The 21116-nt window shown below is 36.2% G+C and overlaps 1 protein-coding gene across 2 annotated transcripts in view; it reads right to left on the reverse strand.

Annotated features, from left to right (window-relative positions):
- Positions 1-594: 594 nt before the first annotated feature.
- The window catches only part of LOC139954944 (histamine N-methyltransferase-like), a 23524-nt gene continuing 3002 nt past the window's right edge, over positions 595-21116 (reverse strand). Inside the window, exons 1-4 of one of the 2 annotated variants that reach the window (XM_071954969.1) lie at positions 12429-12592; positions 3622-3854; positions 1756-2079; positions 596-1163 (exon numbers count right to left, since the gene is read on the reverse strand). In XM_071954969.1, the coding sequence (XP_071811070.1) occupies positions 811-1163; positions 1756-2079; positions 3622-3835 (891 nt within the window). In that variant the 5' untranslated portion in view covers positions 3836-3854; positions 12429-12592 and the 3' untranslated portion in view covers positions 596-810. Of the gene's footprint in view, positions 1164-1755; positions 2080-3621; positions 3855-12428; positions 12593-21116 lie in introns of those variants that run through there. The other variant, XM_071954968.1, reaches the window with a different exon arrangement.

Consider the following 21116-nt stretch of genomic DNA (forward strand, 5'->3'; position numbering starts at 1 on the left):
TAATAATAAATGCGACCATCTTTACACGCTCGCCTGCAATTAGGAGCCGTATATTAAACAAAGTTAAATTAAACAGTGCACTTTATAGAACGTCATTCCTCTGGATAAATCACTCTAATTTATTAAGGATATAATGTACTATCTTTGCGCAGAAATCTAATTGTCTTTGAAATAATTTATCAGTGTTATAGTATACAATATCATCAGCGACTTATCTTTTGAACTTGTTAACTTGATTACTTTTACTTGACATTTTACCACATTATTGGTCAACTCGCGATCACGGTCGCTTTGGAAAAAAAAAATTAACTCCGAAAAAAAAAGGAACTTTTGACCGATTCCTGTCCTGTACGAATTATTATATTTTATTTCCGACCGCGGATCCCACCCACATATATATTTATATATATAAATATATATATATATATATATATATATATATATATATATATATATATATATATATATATATATATATATATATATATATATATATAGATCCCACCCACATATATATTTATATATATAAATATATATATATATATATATATATATATATATATATATATATATATATATATATATATATATATATATATATATATATATATATATATATATATATATATATATATATATATATATATATATATATATATATATATATTAATTGCAGCTTGCAGCTTGATTATATGGTCAATTGAATTGAATGAATACATGCAGTGAGTATTGCTTAAATTTTACATATCACCTTTGAATTAAATCGGCACCACACGTGATTAAAAGAGACGGCAGTTTACATAATAGGCCCTACTTAGTGACAATAAAGGCATCCCAATCATTAACTAGTAAATAACTCTGTTGCTCCCTCTCTGAACATTGAGGAGACTTCAAATAAGAGATGAACTCATTGACCATTCTTGGTGAAGCAGTCTTTAAAAAGTTGACCCTTTTCGAGAGATGATCGACTAATTGTGAGCCTTCTTTTCGCCCCTTCTGGAAAACGGTCGTAATGTCGACTCGAGAAGGCTGGCTTAATATTTGATGAGGGATGCCGTGAGTTTTTAAAATCTTCCTAACTTCTGCAGACGACACATGTGATAGGCCATCTTCGATGTACAATTGCGGGAACTTTGTTCGTAATTTGTAGCTGCCACTTTCCTCTTTTCGTTGGTAAGGTCAAAGGTTAGTCAATCCAACGAGGGCATAAAAGGAAGAATAGGAAACAGTCAATTATAATAATAGCGCATAACACTCCTTTAATTTGGTACAAAGCATATTCAATGTAAACTAATGAAGTTTCAATCGAATTATATGGAATGAATGAATGACTAGATTGATTGACTAAATGATAGATGAATCTTAACTAGATTGCAAGCCTAGATTCAAACTAATTGAGAAGAGGGAAGCTCATAACATACACTACACAAGATTGATTCAAGAGAAAAAAAAATAAACTATGCGTCTTTAACTTTCATGATAGGTATCTCTGTGCGAGAAATACCAGCCCCCCCCCCCCCACCCACCCACCCGAATCTATGTGAATAAAATCTACTTCGATTACGAAATATCGTGGTTCAATGGTCGCGATGTGTGGAGGCTGCGATTTTTTCAAGCTGTGATGTCATAATGCCACGTGGAGGTAGGACTCATTTTTCTTTCCCCTGTTATTTTATTATATATATATATATATATATATATATATATATATCAAACAATTTAATCACAGATTCTATTATTAGAAGGTGCGCTCACCTGATGCGACGATCATTAACAATACCCCTCCGTCATCTAGACTCTCATACATATTCATGACCGCCTGATCAACATCTCGTATGTAAATTAGGCTGTGTACAGTGCAGATGAAGTGGAACAGCTTCGGTTCTCTAGACTTAACATTGTAAAAGCGGTAATTATCCCACGAGAGCTGCTTCCAATCCCACGTGACATTCTCTATGGTTCCCCTAGAAACCTTGGATTTGAATAAGGCGGTGTTTTCAGAGGAAAGTTCCAGACTTGTAAAGTAAATGTTGGAGTATTTTTTCACCATTTGTTCGAGAAACATAATATCGATTTCACCTGTGTGAAGAAGGAATGCGAGGAAAAATGTAACTATAGCATATACTGTATGATAAATCTGTAAAGAGGGATATTTAATAAACCTATACACAATCAACACAATAGACTTACTTATATACCTAAAAGTCTCAACTTGAAGAAAACTCATTCTTTTCGCAGATACTTTGAATTAAATTAAATTTTAACTAAATACAGTCGTTCAGAAATGTGTGTATGCATGTGTGTGTGTGTTTGTTCAGTGATATTTATATAAGGTATATGTAACTTCACGTGACGTATATGGATTTATACATCAATCCAATTCCGTAATACAATCTTCCCTTTTAATATAGGCCTATGCTATATAGAGGTTTATTTCGCGACATCTGATAGCCCTCTCTCTGTATAGTTAAATAGACATGTCTCTCGTTTCGCATACAGGTTATTATTTTCAAGCTATCTCGTATTGATAAGCTAATTAATATTCATGTTACCCTATATATATATATATATATATATATATATATATACAGGGTTATAGCCACGCCGGCCGGCGGCGGCCGGTGGTAACCGCCACTCACGCCTGCCGGCCGGCATTGGAAGTGAATAAACAGTCCACTGGCCGGCACAAAAAAATAGTAAAATGCTTGTGAAATACAACAAAAGTAACAAATTTATCTTTCCCTTGCCGTAAAACATGATAATAACGTCACCTTTTTCTGTTATTTACCAAAATACCCTCGACCCCCACCGGGGCGTTGCCCCTGGACCCCACCAGGGGCCCTTAAGCGGGCCCCTGGACCCCCGGCCGTGAGATGCGAGAGCTTCGCTCGCTACGCTTCGCTTCGCAAATTTATTTAACCAGCACTCACAATCTCCTAGCTATAACCCTGTATATATATATATATATCACGCTTTTTATGTTATCAATATAGTTATAGTTACATTGTATGATATTATACACACAGTCGTCGAGCTGGATATATCGTATAGATCTATATGTGAATAATGTATACCCTCTTCGAATTTCATCGGCCTAATGCATAGGAGATGTTTAGGCCTCTCAAGTTCGAGGCGAGGCCTATATGTAAAGGGAATCTCTTCTACAAGTGTATAATAAGCATCCTCATCGCTCAGTGCATGTAATAAGAGCCAGTACGAGACATTGTTCTTGCAAAAAACTCGAGACAGAGGAGATGGGACAATTCTGCAGAAATTATTCCAAATCCGTGGTTACAAAACCTCATCTGACATATATATATATATATATATATATATATATATATATATATATATATATATATATAAGACATATATATATATATATATATATAAATATATATATATATATATATATATATATATATATATATATATATATATATATATATATATATATATATATATATATAATACTCGGTGAACAAAAATGTTTAAAACTTGTCGAAACTCGAAACTCCCCGAGAGGTACATTTTGAACTGCTTTTGCGACCTTTAAATTCCAGTGACTTTTAACTTCAGGCCAAAGTTACAATGCCCTCGCCAGAAATGCATTACTCTTACCTGAGCCACTTCCGACACCGAGTGCCTCCAATCTCTTCCGCCCCGTGTTCCCGTCTTTGACGTAGTCCAATGCGATTTTACTCACCACTGCGTCGCGGAAGACTGTAGAGGCCCAGTCGGTAAATGTATCCAAAGCCTTCTCACGTAATGCGAAAGCCTCGTGGCATTCATTGAAATGATTAGTATCCTCTTGTGACATTTTCAGTGACGTCATGATGACGTGTCGATAACTCCTAAAAGCAGAGAGATTTTGGATGATAACAAAGATTGACGTTTTCAGTTTGGAATTATCAAAATATTTGAATAAATGAATAAATTATATGAATGGATGGATTAATGAATGAATGAATAAATTATCTGAATGGATGAATGAATAAATGAATGGATGAATAAATTATATGAATGAATGAATAAATTATATGACTGGATGAATGAATGAATAAATTATATGAATGAATATATGAATGAATGAATAAATTATATGAATGGATGAATGAATGAATGAATCATTCTATAAATAATTAAAAGAATAGCATAAACTTGGTTTTGCTTTTGGGAAAAGTAATTAAAACAATAATGTCGACGTTTGATATTGAGCTGAGGAGACGACCTGTGACTATACATAAAGAAACAGGCGAATATAATCGAAAGCATATAAGTCAGAGCCGAATGTAATATCCATCAAATTGCTCGATAACCAATTTTTTATTTATGAGAGAGAACTTTCAGAAATATAATCGTCTTGAGTAAGGGGCGGATCCCTAATTCTTGGAAGAAAGCGACATGGCCCTGGAATCCTTGAAGTGGACTCCAATGTTAAAGGGGATTTGAGTGGCCTCCCGGAGAAACGAATTAAATTTTTTAGATGTAAACTGGCGCATGGTAAGCGATATGTGGCCTATAATTAGATCTATAACTGCAAGTTTGCGCGAATAAATACTTTAAAGATTTGTAGGGAGGGTGGGGGTTGGTAGTGAGGGGGGAGGTGAAAATGGAACGGACGGTTGCACACCCCACACACCACTGGTTCCGCGCCTATGTGAAGTTGGCTGTTATAAATATTACTCCATGGAGACTCTACCTATACCAAATTAGGTATCTATAATGTGCAACATACAACCCATGTTTTAAGGGCATACAAATATGATAGTTTTTGATTATAGTTTTATGTCAAGTTTCATATACTTACGATTATAAAAAGCTTAGTTCTCTTGTCCCATCCATCTGCCCATTATATCGTTTAATCTATAGTTTCCATTTGTTGCAATTTGAAAATTGTCCTATACGTACCAAACTTTCGAAAACAACGGAACAGTACTTAGAGCAGTGGCCAAATTGCACTGGAATCGAATGGTTAAACTATATATATATATAACGTTCGACGCAAGTTGTAAACAATCTGCTAACGATAATTAACACATTTCTCGGCTCATATCTATATATAACATGAATAAAAACCCACGCATACAAATTCATATCTTGGTTATGCATAAATCACTCATCAAAATATAATATGATTTTTTTTAGAATGAACTCCGTTTGTTTTCACGGGAAACTTTTTATGATATTGACTATTATGACATTAACTTCGTCTATAAACTATAGTGTTAACCTTGTTTCGAACGTTATTTATAGAATATATCTCACCGTTCTCTTCTCCATTGTCTTATTATAAATATATGATGATCTCCTCTCGAAGGTATCAAAAGCTAAGTTCGCGGCACGATTTTTACCAGTATACAATCATCAAATGTGTACATGACTTTTTCAAGTGTGTAACGATACATAGTTTATCTTACTCCTCGTAATTTACAACTTATTCAAACAGATTTCTTGCCTAAAATTGACTCATTAAAGAAAGAAAAAAAAGTAAACCCTGATGATAAATCGACAGTCTCCATCTTAATGAAGGGTTTTTCTTCTTGTGTTTTTTTTCTAACAGTATATAATATGATCAAAGCCGATTGACGAGTTTATTCATAAAACCATAAACGATATGACGCGAACAGGATTTAATATAGCGTGGTAAAAACTGTATACGTGCAAACGCATGTTTAAAGGAAGCTGAAATTCGCCAATTGAAAATATTGACTTGAAATCAGAGACGACATTTATTTGCATTTGAAATAGTCTCCCACCTGTTAGGATATTGGTTTGATCAGTAAAGATTTACTTACTCACTCGTAAATAGGCGAATCTCTCGAAAGGGTGTTTTCTAAGAAAATCAGAATCTTATAAAGTGCAATGGTTTTCTATTGTATACATGGTCCATAGTCGACTACCGTGTTGTAATCGCGGTCAATGAGAAACCACAGAGAAGAAGATTGGAGAAAGACAGATGTGAAAATATTACACTAATTACTTCGAGAAACTCAATTCTCCAATGTTATACGATGCGTTAGAAGAAATTTATCTTACTTCTGGTTTTGCTGCCTCATTGCTATAACTATGTACTTCACTGTGATTTCATGGCAGGAATAAACGAAATGAAGCGAAAATGGTATCGTTTGGAAATTAAGTTCGGTGGTCTTTTACACGCGTCATTCGTCCAAATATTCATTGCGTGAGGAAGAATACTCTAATGTGCGTTGTCATGATATAGGTCAATTGCAGTGGCGTAGGAAGGTACTTTTGAGTGGGGGGGGGGGGGCTGAAGACTGATGGCCGGCCTGGGGGAGGGGTTTAAAGGGGAGGGGGTGTCCCCCTCCCCTTTGGAAATTTTTTGTTTTTCCAGGTGGCCTCAGATGCAATTTGGTGCAATATAGCACACTTCAACCCACCCACTCCATTTTGTATATAATTTTGCATTTTCACCTGGCCTTAGATGCAATTTGGTGCTCCAAATGAGATTTTTTTTCTCATTTGGAAATGAAAAAGGGGTTTTCTGACTTGCGAAGCGGGGGGGGGGGGGGGCGGAATGATACTTCCGCCCCTCCACATTTTTCACTGGGCCAGCCCCCCCCCCCAGCCCCCCCCCCCCCGGTTCCTACGCCCTTGGTCAATTGTAAAGCGATATGCTGAGGTGCAATCACGAGGGAGAGAGAAAATAAGAGAAATATTCACATGTTACCCCATAGGGAAAGGGGGGGGGTGAAGGATGAGGTGGGAAGGGGTCAATTGCATATATCATATAAGATACGAAAGCCCAATATGAACGTAATTTTCAGAGAGGTAAGAGCAATTCTGAATTAAAAAAATACAATAAAGAAACAAGTTTATGTCAATAAAAATATATATATATTTCCTTTATGATGCTTATCTGCAATTTAACGTCGATTCAAATTTGATAATGTGTTGGTCAGCTGTGTGACGTCAGAACTGACGTACTTAGCTGCGAAACAGCTGTGATTTACATTATGTGTATGATTTGCCAAGCTAAATTTGTAATATGCGGCCTTGGATTGAATTCCGAACAGCATAATAAGGTTTATAATGCTAGGTTTAATAACATCCTCTCAAATTTAACCGCAGCAAAGGGAAGGACATACAAACTAACAACGCCATATCCTCCCAGCACTGGAAGCACAGCTACATAGTATAATTTTACACGGTCGTGTCGAGATTAATAAATTGCGAAACAGTATGTCCATGCCATGCAGACAATATGATTTACACATATTGAACCTTTGGGAATATTACGGTATGTAATGACACTTAAGGTCGTTGAATGAATACCGAACACACTTGGGTAATTATGACATTATAGTCATGCGTATCGAGCGCGCTCTTATATTTTAACAAGCAGCTGATTCAATGTGTTTTTAACATCGAAGCGTATCGAAGGTGTCAATAGATTTATACTGACAGCGCAGATAGTTCCCAAAGCAAAACAACTGTACGTTATAGTTTGAACTAATGCAAACACCTGCATTTCTCGATGGGAACACATATGACAATGCGACGCTGGTTGTATGCTATTATTTTCATTGTTTATACGTTAGGATTAACATATTTCTTTTTTAATAATCTGCTTCAGTATAGCTAGGGAGAGAAGGATGGGGGGGGGGGGGGGTGACCTTCCATACCTTACGTTAAAATTCATAACCTATTAATTTGCCTCCGGGTGCCGCAAGGGGGGCGAATTCACTCATCTGCATACCCCATCTACAATATAGACCACTTCTTTTGGGCCCAAGGACGCCCTTCCATTTCAGTTCATGCCCCTACCTAATTCAGTCCTGGGAACTGATGACCCCCCCCCCCACCTACCCATCCCTCATCCCACCCAACATTGATATCTTGCCGTAGTTGCACACGTCACTGATCTCCGCATTCAAACTTAGTTGTGTATGAAAACATGGAAGCCGCAATATCTCGAACCTTGAATATTGACGGGGAACGGTGAACATAAACAGAATGTGAAGAGATATCCTACCGGGATTTTTCTTTTCTTTTCAAGTACTATGATTTGATAAACCTATGGACTTAAAGGATTGGTTCAGTTGTCATACATGTTTATGTTGTATGAAAGAGGACAATAAAAGAAACACAGTGGCGAAAAAACTGTTCAAATATCTTTTTCGGGAAAAGAGATATTCAAGTGTAAAGTTTTATCAGATTGTGTAGAAACTGCTGAAATCTGACTAGCTGTGATGTCACATCCTCACATTCCTGAAAAGTCTTTGTTTTTTTCTCTAAATATTTTGTGAGATTTCATGACTTTCAACCAAAAGATATGTCAGGAGATCTCATATTTGTCAAAGGAAGTATTTGAGCTTAAACATCTGAAGAATTTTTGATTATACTATATTCAAATGTGTTAAAAAATGTAAATAATTTTTAAAGAAATATACATATAACAAATGTTAAGGAAGTGAGGATGTGACGTCACACCCTCACCGTAAGTCTTTCTACATCAGTCGTTTTCAAAGAAATTTTGATATCTTCAAAGTGTCATATCTCCTTAACAGAGAATGCTATCATGGTAGTTTATTCACTGTTCTTTTTAATCTTTTTGTGCTCTTTCATACAAAATCGACATGTCAAACACCTGAACCAATCCTTTAACTTTCTGTACTGTGTACTGTCCGTAAAACAGTGTAAAACAGTGTAATACAGTGTAAAACAGTGTAAAACAGTGTAATACAGTGTAAAACAGTGTAATACAGTGTAATACAGTGTAATACAGTGTAAAACAGTGTAAAACAGTGTAATACAGTGTAAAACAGTGTAAAACAGTGTAATACAGTGTAAAACAGTGTAATACAGTGTAAAACAATGAAAGTGTTAACGGTCAAAACTTCCACGAACAAGGTATAATAGTGATATACGTGTACGTATATATGGGTATGCATTTGTATAATAACCGATTGTACATAGTACAACCCAAGCTGAAATATATATTTTGTTTATGTAGAATCACATACCGGTTGCATGTGTTACCCAGGCTTGTAGTATTACCCGTAATATAGGCCTAACTGTTAGAGCTACACAGTCTGTATTTATGTTACAGTATTGGCCTATACAGGCTGTATATTGCAATGTGAAAACTTAGATGGTATAGGCTTTTTGTTACAGAATAAGTCCTACAGTGACGTCAGTGTTATTAACATATACGGACTTCCATAATGTTACGCAGACTGTTGTGTTAAAGTAGTATAGCCTATACCACATGTGTTACGCATGCAGACTGTTGTGTTAAAGTGGTATATCCTATATCTATACTTGAATGTGTTACGCATACTTATATCTCACAGTATGGGCGTATACAGATCTAATAATTATACGCAGACTTTCTATTTTACAGTAATAGCCTACATACGAACTTGAACTATATTTGTACAAACTTTTATACAAACCTCATGTTGGTGTAACACAGGCTTGTATGTTACAGTATAAGACATATAGTATATATATATATATATATATATATATATATATACCTCAGTGTTGAGTGTTATACGCAGACTTGTATGTTACAGTATTTTAAATGTAAGTGTTATGGCAGCCTCATATATGTTGTTACACTTTATATAATGCGGACTTAAATATATGTGACATTATAGGGAGGCCTATATTTTTGAGTATTGTACAGACGGATTTGAGTGTTAGTGATGCGCATCCGGCTTCAATGTTACAGTATTACCCGGACAGTGTAATAGACAGGATTCCATGTTACAGTATAATACGGACTTAAATGTAAGTGACATCAGGCAGGCTTATCATGTTATAATACAGTATTATACCGACTCAAATAATAGTGATACGCTTGCAGGCTTATAGTGTTACATTATTTTACAGACTGTAATATTTAGTGATATACGCAGTCATATATGTTACAGTGTTAGTGTTACTCAGCCGTCTCTACTACAGTGTTAAAGCATGTAATTAAATGTTACTGCCATGCAAGAGTATGGTACAGAGCTATGCATTGCATATATACTTACTACAGTAGCGCTAGAAGAACGTAAATGATATAAAAATCTGGAATGATGCATATCATGCAGTTTCCATAGTAACTGGATTGATTTGCTGGTACGTTGACAACTTCAAAAGCACAAATATTTTGATAAATTATGTTAGTCGAGCGGACACATAAGGCTATACGGTACCGTACTTTAACAACACCTCCCCGGTAAACTTACGTTGAACCAGTGCTTCTCAACAGGGGTCCCCCAAGGGGGAGGGGGGATTAATAGGTCTTGGGGTGAATTGTGTAGAAAGGGGAAATTGGGGGGGGGGGGGGTCACGGGCCTTCTTCCTATTTAGTTGAGTGTACATTCAACAAATATTCTAAATAGGAAACGTGGTAGCCTGCAGGGACGTACAGTAAAAAATCGCGGCTATTTTACGTCTCAAATTAAACAGGGTAAATCCTGCTATTAAGGATCTGAGCTTCAAAATAATCCCCACAAGGTTCCCACTAATCATTGAACTGAACACTCGTAGCCTACTGAATCCCATAGCCACATGATCACAGATAACGATAACATTTGATCTTGTGTATTGTAGAGTGAATCGTAACTGGATATAACATGAACATTGATTGAATCGTTATGTTCGCCGTTTACAGTATGTGCCGATAAAAAATGATTGAAAAAATAATTGGTGAAGCTAGAAGAAATGGTTGAGGAGCACGGCGTTGGGAACATGAAGTCAATTTAGCAGATGTCGAGAGGACTTGTAAACATGGCCCAAAAAAAAAAAAAATTGACCTAGCGACATAAATAACAACATTATGCTTTCACGTGACAAGTTTATATTTTGAGAACGAAAAAAAAGTTGTGACTGACGAGTTTTACATGAAAAATTCTTGTCATGTGTAGATTTTCGAGTTAATTCTGTCTCATTAGAGTGCTTATTCTACAGAATGCTGTAGAACGCTTAATTTGAATCCCCTTTTGTTAAACTAAGAATGCCATGACACAATATCAATTCGTTAGGGTGTAAGCTTCTAACCGCTCTCTTAACAATAATAACAATAATAATAAAAATAATGATAATGATAATAATAATAATAATAATAATAATGATGATGATAATAATAATAATAATAATAATAATAATAATAATAATAATAATAATAATAATAATAATAATAATAATAATAATAATAATAATAATAATAATAATAATAATAATAATAATAATAATAATAATAGTAATAATAATATTAATAATATTAATAATATTAATAATATTAATAATATTAACTTTGCCGATACCACAAAACTTCAGATTATCAGTTGTGGAAAATTTTAAATTGGACATCCCACCCCCCACCCCCATCCCCCCCCCCCCCCACTTTTGAAATCCTCTGCCTGTCACTGGTGGACTTTCTTGCAGTATAAGTGGAAGTTGGGAAATATGAGGGTTTATGAATGTCGCTCCTTATAGGAAAGTGTAAAGAATAATTATTAAGATCACCTTAATTGTGCTGTCTTTCACCAATCATAGATTAGACAAAGGCTGATATTCAAAATTGATAAACCAGAGTACAAACATTAATTGTCATTGCACATGTACTTGAAGATACTTCAAAGCATATTCTAGAAAGATTTTTTAGATAGATTTAGTGACAGCTAGCATCCAAATAAAGTATTTGCTCTTAAAAAAAAAATATATATATTAATAATATTAATAATATTAAAAATATTAATAATATTAATAATATTAATAATATTAATAATCATAATTATATTATAATCATAATGTGTCTGCTGGCCTATATGATCATAACAAGTTATGACACAACAGCAGTAAGGTGTAACAGATGGCTCACTGACGCACAAGTCTAAGTCATGACTTATTCGCCATTATACGAGGAGCGAACAGACCTGCGCCTTAATTACCAACCGATTCATCAATTTCATTAAAGGGATATTTCTGTGTCAGATTATATGACAATAATTCTATATTGTAAGTTGAAATCGCATATTCATTTCCCTAACTATATATATATATTATGACAGATACAGCCCTATTTTAACCAGATAAACCCTTCCTTACACTTGCAGTTAAGTCAAAGTATATATATGTATAGCCATGATGTGACGTAATAATACTAAACCCATATAGTCGTATTACAATCATATAATAATGGTCATGCGTCAAGAGTTACGCGGATTTTCTCCATGACTGGCGTCGTTCGCTATTCATGTGCATAATGAACGAAAAAATATTAATATATTGCAACATATTGTAATCTAATTATTATTATTATTATTATTTTTTTAGCCTTTGCGTTTCAGAACATTAGAAACATGTATGTTAAGAGCTTATCCGGAGTTAACAAATATCGTCTCCAATCTTCTATTATTCAATAAATATGTAAAATAAAATATGTATTTAATGTTGAAATGATTTACCTTTCCTTGGTTTTGATGAGCTCTCTCACACTCTCACTCTCTTTCTGATTCTCTCTGAATAGATACACTAGTAAATAAACAACTAGAAAACTTCAACCGGTATAAAAACAAATTATCCACGCACATGCCAGGTGACGATGATGATGATGATGATAATAATGAAACAAGTACCCGCAATATTTCACAATCAAACTGATGTTACTGAGGCATATACTATATCGGAGACCAATCTACTTGATTTATAAAAAGACCACTAATACTGCGGCTGCCGATGTTGCTTCCCCCCCCCCCCCCAAAAAAAAAAAGGTTTTCTGATTATTACTAACGTTATTAAAAAAAAAGACGAAAAGTACAATATAACATATAAATAACAAATAGTCATTTTCCCTAGTGATTTCCGTAGCAAAAACTGTAATTTCATCTCAATTTTTTTATTTTTATATAGAGATTGCGATGGATAAGGGCAAAAGAAGGTTTTTTTTTCTTTCTTCTCCTCAATAGGTTCTTGAGGTATTCCATAGGGTGTATTGATATAGCGTGTGTTTTATGCTTGCATGATCGCGTGTATCGCGGTAAGTCGTGCGCGCGTTTCTGTATATATCTTAGAGCAAATGAATAGGTTCTTATTTTGTGGTGGTTTTTTGTTGTTGTTGCCAATATCATTTTTATTCAAAGACTTAAGTACAAAATATATGAATGCATTGTTATTTTCATGAATTAATGCGGCGTAAATAAATAATTAAAATGCCAAGATTATTTGAATTAATGAGCTAGTGAAGGACAACTGGCCCAAACATCTATAAGGGAAAAAAATATGCCCTTCTGCGATATGTCTTTGGTTTTGACGTTGCTAAATACGCAAGGCTTACGACTTGAGCAAGTCTAAAAATGACGTCACACATGTATGATCCGCTATAGTGCTTGAATTTTTAAATATCTGTCTTTTTCCATTACTTCGTTTTCTTAGTTTATGATAGCGTTGGTTGCCTTGCTGATATCTTTTTTTTTAATCATTTTCTGTAGTATGTTTTTTTTTTTTTTTTCGTTTACTATGAAAATGAAAACAGAATTTTCAAAGGGAAAGATTGTACGTCTTTTGTGATGGAACTACGATGACAGTACATTACACGTGTAACTAAAAGATCGACCCTGTGGCTTACGTAGATTTCATCACCATAATATAATATAAACAAATATGAGAAATTATATTTTGATCACAACCATCATCGTCATCGTCATCGTCATCGCCATTGTCTTCGTCATCGTCATCGTCTTTGTCATCGTCATCTATTGAAAAAAAGCAGCCTACGCACATTGTTTACCTGTTATAAGTTTAACTTTACTAAGACCTAAAGTATCGCACACTATCGCACAATATTGCAGGCAGCATGATATATACATAAGGGCATGTACACACGGCTGATTTTGCATATGGGAGTCAAGTATAAATACTATAGTTGTTATTCACTTCCAGCGCGTGTCTTGAGTACTTGTTATAGTTAAACATGTACCAGAGATAATTAAGTAATGAGTTTGATCCTTCGAAAACGGGAGCAATGCAGCAAAGTTAGTGACGTGAGTCAAAACAAGTGTTTGTGTTGCAATTGGGCGGTATACGATTGAATATTAAGTATAGATTCATTCATGAAAATCTGCAAGTTACTATTAGGAATGCTCGTTGTGGTTTGAAACATAATTTTTCTTGCATATATATTGCATAAGTTATCGCAACGAATGTTTTACACTATACTTGATTAAGTCTACGTTTTTGTTTCACAAAAAAAAAAAAAAACGTCGACATTTAGAATATATATCCTATCACATTTTTTTGTATACCAAAGGTACAAAAAAGGGGGTAGGAAGCTCCCAAAATGTTGGGGGGGGGGGGGCGGGCACAACATCAGAGGGGCACTTTTTCATTCCACAACCACCACTCTTTATGCTATAAACCGATACACACGGGCCATATCATGCACTTAAAAAAGTGGGGGGGGGGCACGTGCCCCCAGTGCCCCCCGGTCCTACCCCCTGGGTACAAACCTATCCTACTTAGCATGTAAGAATCAGGGCTGACATTATTATTGCCAATTGACCGTTGAGTTTAACAACTGACAACTTTGGAACTTTTTGTACGAAAAGGGAAACTTCATATAATTCACATAGATCATTGTTTAAGGGCAATTTTGTTTTCTTACAGAAAATTCGTTTTTAGAAGTTTAAAAAGTGATGACCGTATACAACACAACAGATGCAAGTAAAATAAAACCGATGTAGCTGGTCTATAACCCTCTGCACTTTGGACCTTCAAGGTTCCGCTCGTTAATTCCCACGGTGTCCAATTAAGAATTTCAATGGTTTCGGAGCCCGTATTTTCAGACAGAGAAGAACATAGGCCTAACCAAATATTAGGGCCATATGTGGTTTGCTGTCTCACTCTAGATTGGTTCATTCATTGAAAGATTTTGATGAATATTAATGATGTTTCGAAGTAGCTAATATTGACCAATCATGGATCAGATGCCCAATCACTTGTGAACTCAAGCTTTGTAACTTCTGAGCAGTTTTTGTTTATAGAGGCAAATTAGTGCTGGAAAAGAAATCAATTAATGCTCACGATCATTGTTTGGGCCATATAATTAATAACTATTTGTTTCCAATCAGTATCTTGAAGTAATTACAGCGTTTTAATTGAACTTTTAATTGTATCACGGAGAGAATAAATCATCTTGAAATCAACAGAAACGATAGAATCATTTTATTTGCGTGGAGCTTCTTAATCTTAAAGCTAGGCTTTCGAAAATAGCCTAACCAAATAATTCTCCCTTAAGGGCAACGATAGTACCATCTCTACCGAGCTATATAAGCCTTGGTATTCGCCACATTACCAAACGTCAACAAAGTTGATGAGTTGTAATGACATTTTGATAGAACTGGTTAAAATTAAATGCCGACGGCCTATAACGATGTGACCAAACACTCTCTGCGCCGTAACTGATTGATATTACATCCGACGGAAGTGTTAGAAATAATTGGAAAAATATCATATATACATCATTACTCTGGCTTGTTATATAAACTTTGACTACACTTTCCTCCTGATGTCATCAAAATGCAAGTCTAATTTGAACTAAAGGCACGTGAAAGTACCCACTCGAGCACAAAGATAATTGCATTTGTGCAGAACGTTTTAATAATTTCTGCTGTACACTGATGCATTGTGGGGCCGATTGCATCACCTTAAGTACACAAGGCGTCACAACGCTCGACGTGAACCCGTTTAACACACGGTTACGCGCTGTTGTATTTCTCAACCCGGCGTATACATACTGTAAGAGAAAGTAGGCCGATATACATTGCTGATTTGTCGTAGATAGAGTCGATGGCGATGGAGACGCCTGGAGGTTATCAGTAGAGCCCTAGATTAACATCACTGCTAAAACTTGGTTAGATTTAGTCATATTCAGTATGGTAATTGTATTTTCCGTTTCTAGCTGTCGATACCTTATACCAAATTATTATAATTCGTACATGTTGTAGGAGGTTTAAATTGACAACAATAACTCAGTGACTGAGACAATTCTGTTAAAACATAAATAAAACCTTTACTGTTTGTAACATATTTGGGATCCATACAGATGGCATTTAACTCGCTCAAGAAAATCTGTGGCTTTGCAAAGCAAAAGTTCCAGTATTAACCTATCACTCATTCATAGTGGGTATGTCTATATAGTCTACTTTCAAGCACAGAAATCAATGCATATAAGCAACTACCGGCTTGTCGCTTGCAGCAAATTGAAGATCAACAGCTCAAACACCCAAAATCGTCAACCTACACTGCTACTTTACGTAGAGTCTAAGCGTTAGGCAAAGAAGTGCCCAATCAATTTTCCAGATTTTAAGAAATTCTTAAAATAAAACATAAATAAATACACATAATTGTGAGACATAACTAAGGGTATATTTGTATGCGGGAATGGTTTGCGAAAAGGAATCTTTGACATGTTTCAAAAGAAAACTTGGTTCCAGTTTGTTGCTGCGCGATCTGTACTGACAAAAACTAACAGCACTATACGGAAACTTACTGCCCGTTTAACGACGCGTCTTTCAAGCTGCCAAGATATTGAAATGCGGCATTTAACTGAACAAAGATAGAACCTCGTAAGAAGTTACCAAAGATTTCCTCGATCAGTCTTGATTACCGCTAGACTGCGTCTGTCCTTTGGTATTTCACTGGCAGTGACACAACGAGCGATAACATATTACTGCGCCTAGCCTAGGCCTATAGCTACAAGTTAACTAGTAGTAATAGAACTGCTAGTTTAACTTTAAAGTTATGGTTGTAAAGCCACATTAGTTACTAGGTCTAGGCTATATCCAATTGCTAGGATATGAAAGCAGAATTTCACTCAAGTATTGGTGATAAGAAGCAATTATTTAAGAAGCATAAGATGCAACACGACGTAGTCCTTTTACCTTCCAAGCGAATGACGATGAAGATTAAACGTTTGTAAGCATCCATTTTGTGGTTATGAAGTAATAAATTGTAATTCATGACAACATAAACTATGTACATGTGAGTCACCATGCATCACCGAAGACAGCTGAGAGAACTTAGAGATTAATTTGCAAAATGAAAACAATATTACGGAAGATAGAGACTAATTGTAAGTAGACAACAATCCGTGGCAGACTAATACAATGTTGCAATACACGTTTGTCGGCCTACATCTATGATAATACCCTGTATAACTTTACTATTCTTCTATAAAGACATGCATATTGTAAAAAGAATAGAAAGAGCATGTCAAAAAAGAGAGCATATAACCAATTTATTGAGGGGGGGGAGGGGGGATTGATATTTTTAGACAGGTTATCAAGGCCTATCTCTTTTTCCATCTTAACTTTTCTTTTGCAAAGTATGTACATATCTGTATCCACTTGGACAGTCTGATACGTCCATTGAGTAGTGTTAGCTCAGTGGAGTGTTAGCTAGTGTTAGCTAGGAGTGTTAGCTAGAAGTGTTAGCTCAGTGGTTAACGCCGGTGCATTTCAATCATAAGGTCCCCGGTTCGAGTCACTCCCAGATTAATGTATGTCGTCCAGTTACAGAGTTGTTGACAATTAACAATTCATAATCATGGACGTTAAATATGATGTAAGAGACTGGCTTTGGTCAGCTTGCGGCTTTGATAAGCCAATGAGGCTTCTTCGCGAGTTCCTGCTTGCAGGATGATCTAATATACATACATATATATATATATATACACATGGGCGGCGATCCGTATTTCCGAGTGGGGGGGGGGGGGGATATGACCTTGTTGACTATCTAAGCGTAGCGCCACCATGAGTTGGCGCGAAGCGTACAAGAAAGTTTTGGGAGTTACAAACCCTCTAGATGGCCGGAAACGGCACTTACCGAGGTTTCCCAGCGGCATATACCCAACTTTAAAATAAGGATATCATATCCGAAATATCTCATAATCAGAATCCAAAATACTTTTTTATAATTTCGGGTGTTATTTTGGGAAAATTGCCCAAATCAATATTGTTTCAGGCGCTATGTTAGAATGTTCGAGATCTCTTTTATATTATTCGATGAAGAAAATGGCTTCATGCAGGCTATTATAGGCCTATATACATGCAATACACAATTACACATAGTTACATTCCTAGGTACCGATTGCTAGGGCATCCAGGTGAAACGTGTATTAAGCATTACCCTGGTAACATGATATTCTCAGCTGTTCGAAGGAACATGTATACGTGTGTAGGCCTACTATAGGGGCCTATATGAATCATCGAGGTACCTGTAAATGAATCTGGAGAAACTATCACACAGTAAATACGCGCGTACCATGCATAGAGGGTCATGTGATGTGTTCCAGGGCGGTACTACCATTACGCATGATGATTTCACCCAACTAGTACGTAAATGTGTATGCGTGCTTAGAGCAGCAGACGACACCCGTTACCTAGCAATAACCGTGCCTGTAGCCTAACGTGATAGCTATATTCCGGCTGAGCAGCATTAGGCTCTGTTCCATGGAGAATTCCGTGGTTGCACTGAACTAAACTTTTCCCCCACAGCACCAAACGCTCACCTTGAAATACAATTCAGACATCGACATTTCCCGCTGCAAGCCCAATGTATCTGTACCATAGTAATGAACAATGTATCTGTACTTGTTCTGTGCCAGCATGTCTAACGTAGCATATTAGCACTATTTCGTAGGCCTGAAGTACCAGTACCTTCTTACGCCGTTACTCCCCATGTTCGATCCGTCTTGGTGCAAATCTTTCAAGAAGTCACTAACACTATTTTCGAACTGCTACAGAGAAATATCAGTTTGGTACCATCCTGGAACACATCACATGACCCTCCATGCATGGTACGCGCGCCCAATTGACATGAATCCTACAGATTCATTTACCTCGATGATATGAATACTATGAGGGTGCATATATGTACTACATCAATACCGTGGGCGCAATAATACATTTTGTTGTTATAGGGCCAATGAAGCCTACAGTCAACTATTCTTGCTTTATAAAGACGCTTTATTTGAAAAGATCGCACTGCGTTTATGGTAGGCGAGAAATGAAGCTAAAAAAGAGCCGTACATTCACGATGATGCATAAATGTAGGCATGAAAATATTCTTATCCCTGGCATTTGGTGGGGGGGGGGATATGGTGTATTACATCCCCTCCACCCATTTTCATGGGGGGATATATCCCCCCATCCCCCCCCCAGGATCGCCGCCCATGTATATACATACATACATTGAAAATGTCAGAAAGTACTGAGAACTATATCTTGGGAAGTTCTTTCCAAAATCGTTTGCCAGATGTGATGTGAGTCACGGTGGGGTTGACCAATTTTCCAAGAAACTGCATCATCATTTAAGTTTATGCACAGCAATAACGGTATCTTGCTTGTTTCATTACTGTGAGGTACCCTTTTGTTAAAAAATGCAGCAAATTTCGAATATCCTTCATATGAGCTTCAACTTTTTTGTTGACTTAAATGGCCATAAAAATGTTCAAGAAAATGTTTTACCTCAACATGACTTTGGTGGGTATATTAATCTCTATCATACACTGAGCAGATGTCTAAAGTGCCAATATATGGTTCCATTTGATTATTAAGCAATCCGGTAGCCAGGTTGGGGCCCAGGGGGCATGCCCCTTCACTTTACCAACTAGTATTCTCCCATCCCTTTAATTTGTCCCACCATCATGTAAACAATACCTTCACAAGCAGCAGCACATGAGTACTGTGGCCCTCCTTTAATTATTCGTGCCCCTCCATAAATTGTTGGTGCCCCTCCAACTCGAAGTACATGCTCCCCAGGGTCCCAAACATTCATTAAAGCCGTCTCCCCTACATGTCGTTCTAAATAGAAATTAGCATGGTGAACGATATAGGCAGCTGATCTTTGTGCCCGATGTATTTCATTAAGGCCCTAACGTAAGATTGTTTACATTTGGGAACATTCTGGAATTTGTATTATTCAAAAAGTAAGAACAACCGTCTAAGCAGCGGCTAAATTCCCGTGAGTTGTAATTTCTTTCAACTAGTATATCCCCCCCCCCCCCCCCCACCACAAAATTGGAGCTAATCTGGCGTATCTGTGTTTCTCTGTGTGAAAATGAAATATATTTTGACGATAACATCAGGTTTTCGTCTAAACCTCGTAACCATAACGTAGGCACCCTTTGCGCGAGTCATTGTTTTGGGTGTATCAAGATGGCGCGAGTGACCTTCAAATAGCTGCAATGCGTATTGTTGTCAACAGGTGCGATATGGCTTCTATGTCTTCATTTCTGTGCTTTCCATATGATGTGGTTAAAGTTGTCGTTGGGTACTTTAGGTCTCGAAGCTAATTAAGCCTACCAGCTAACTTTATTATCGGTAGGCCTAATGTTGTGTGAAGCATGTAAAATGCATGAAATTAATACTCAAAATGAAAGATAAAGATATATTTTTTACAAAGATATAGTAGGCTATTACCAGTGAATATCCTTGTGAAGAATATATAAGCATATACTTTCCTGTTTGTAGGTGTGAGATCATTTTCGAAACACTCTCAGTCGGACATTTCTGATTGGCTTTTTTTGTTTGGGGGGGGGGGGGGATTTCTCTTATGATTGGTTATTTTAGTGTTTTCTTTGTACTGTCGCGAATAACCGAATATATTACCCATTTGAATATGATGTTTTATAAACTATAGCATCTATTATAAGGGCTGTACAATGTTAGATATCCCTCGTTTCATTTGGTTAGTGCCTTGTGAAAGAGAACTGGGTTAGGAGGGTGTGACAGGGGTTGGAAATGGGGGATGGTGGGGGATGTGTTTGCAACCTTAAATGCGTGTAACCAAATTTAGTCGAAACCAGTTCATCAACCACCGGAAATTGATTTTGTCTTAACTTTTAAAATAATTAAATTAATAAAATATAATGCTCACGAACTAATTACCTGTCCTTTACACATATATTAATACCCATATTTTATATTGAGGCATGACTTAAAACTTTGCACTTTTTAAGTGTGACAAAATATATGGTTTAACGCATGGCAAGGTATTCTCATGAAACCGTGAGATTTCGCCATGCCCAGTTATAGTCTATACGCATCACTGGTTACGGCGTGTTATTATTCTTCTCGAGGGCAAAAAAAAAAAAA

The sequence above is a fragment of the Apostichopus japonicus genome, chromosome 17, assembly GCF_037975245.1.
Source record: "Apostichopus japonicus isolate 1M-3 chromosome 17, ASM3797524v1, whole genome shotgun sequence".
Classification (NCBI taxonomy): Eukaryota; Metazoa; Echinodermata; class Holothuroidea; order Aspidochirotida; family Stichopodidae; genus Apostichopus; species Apostichopus japonicus.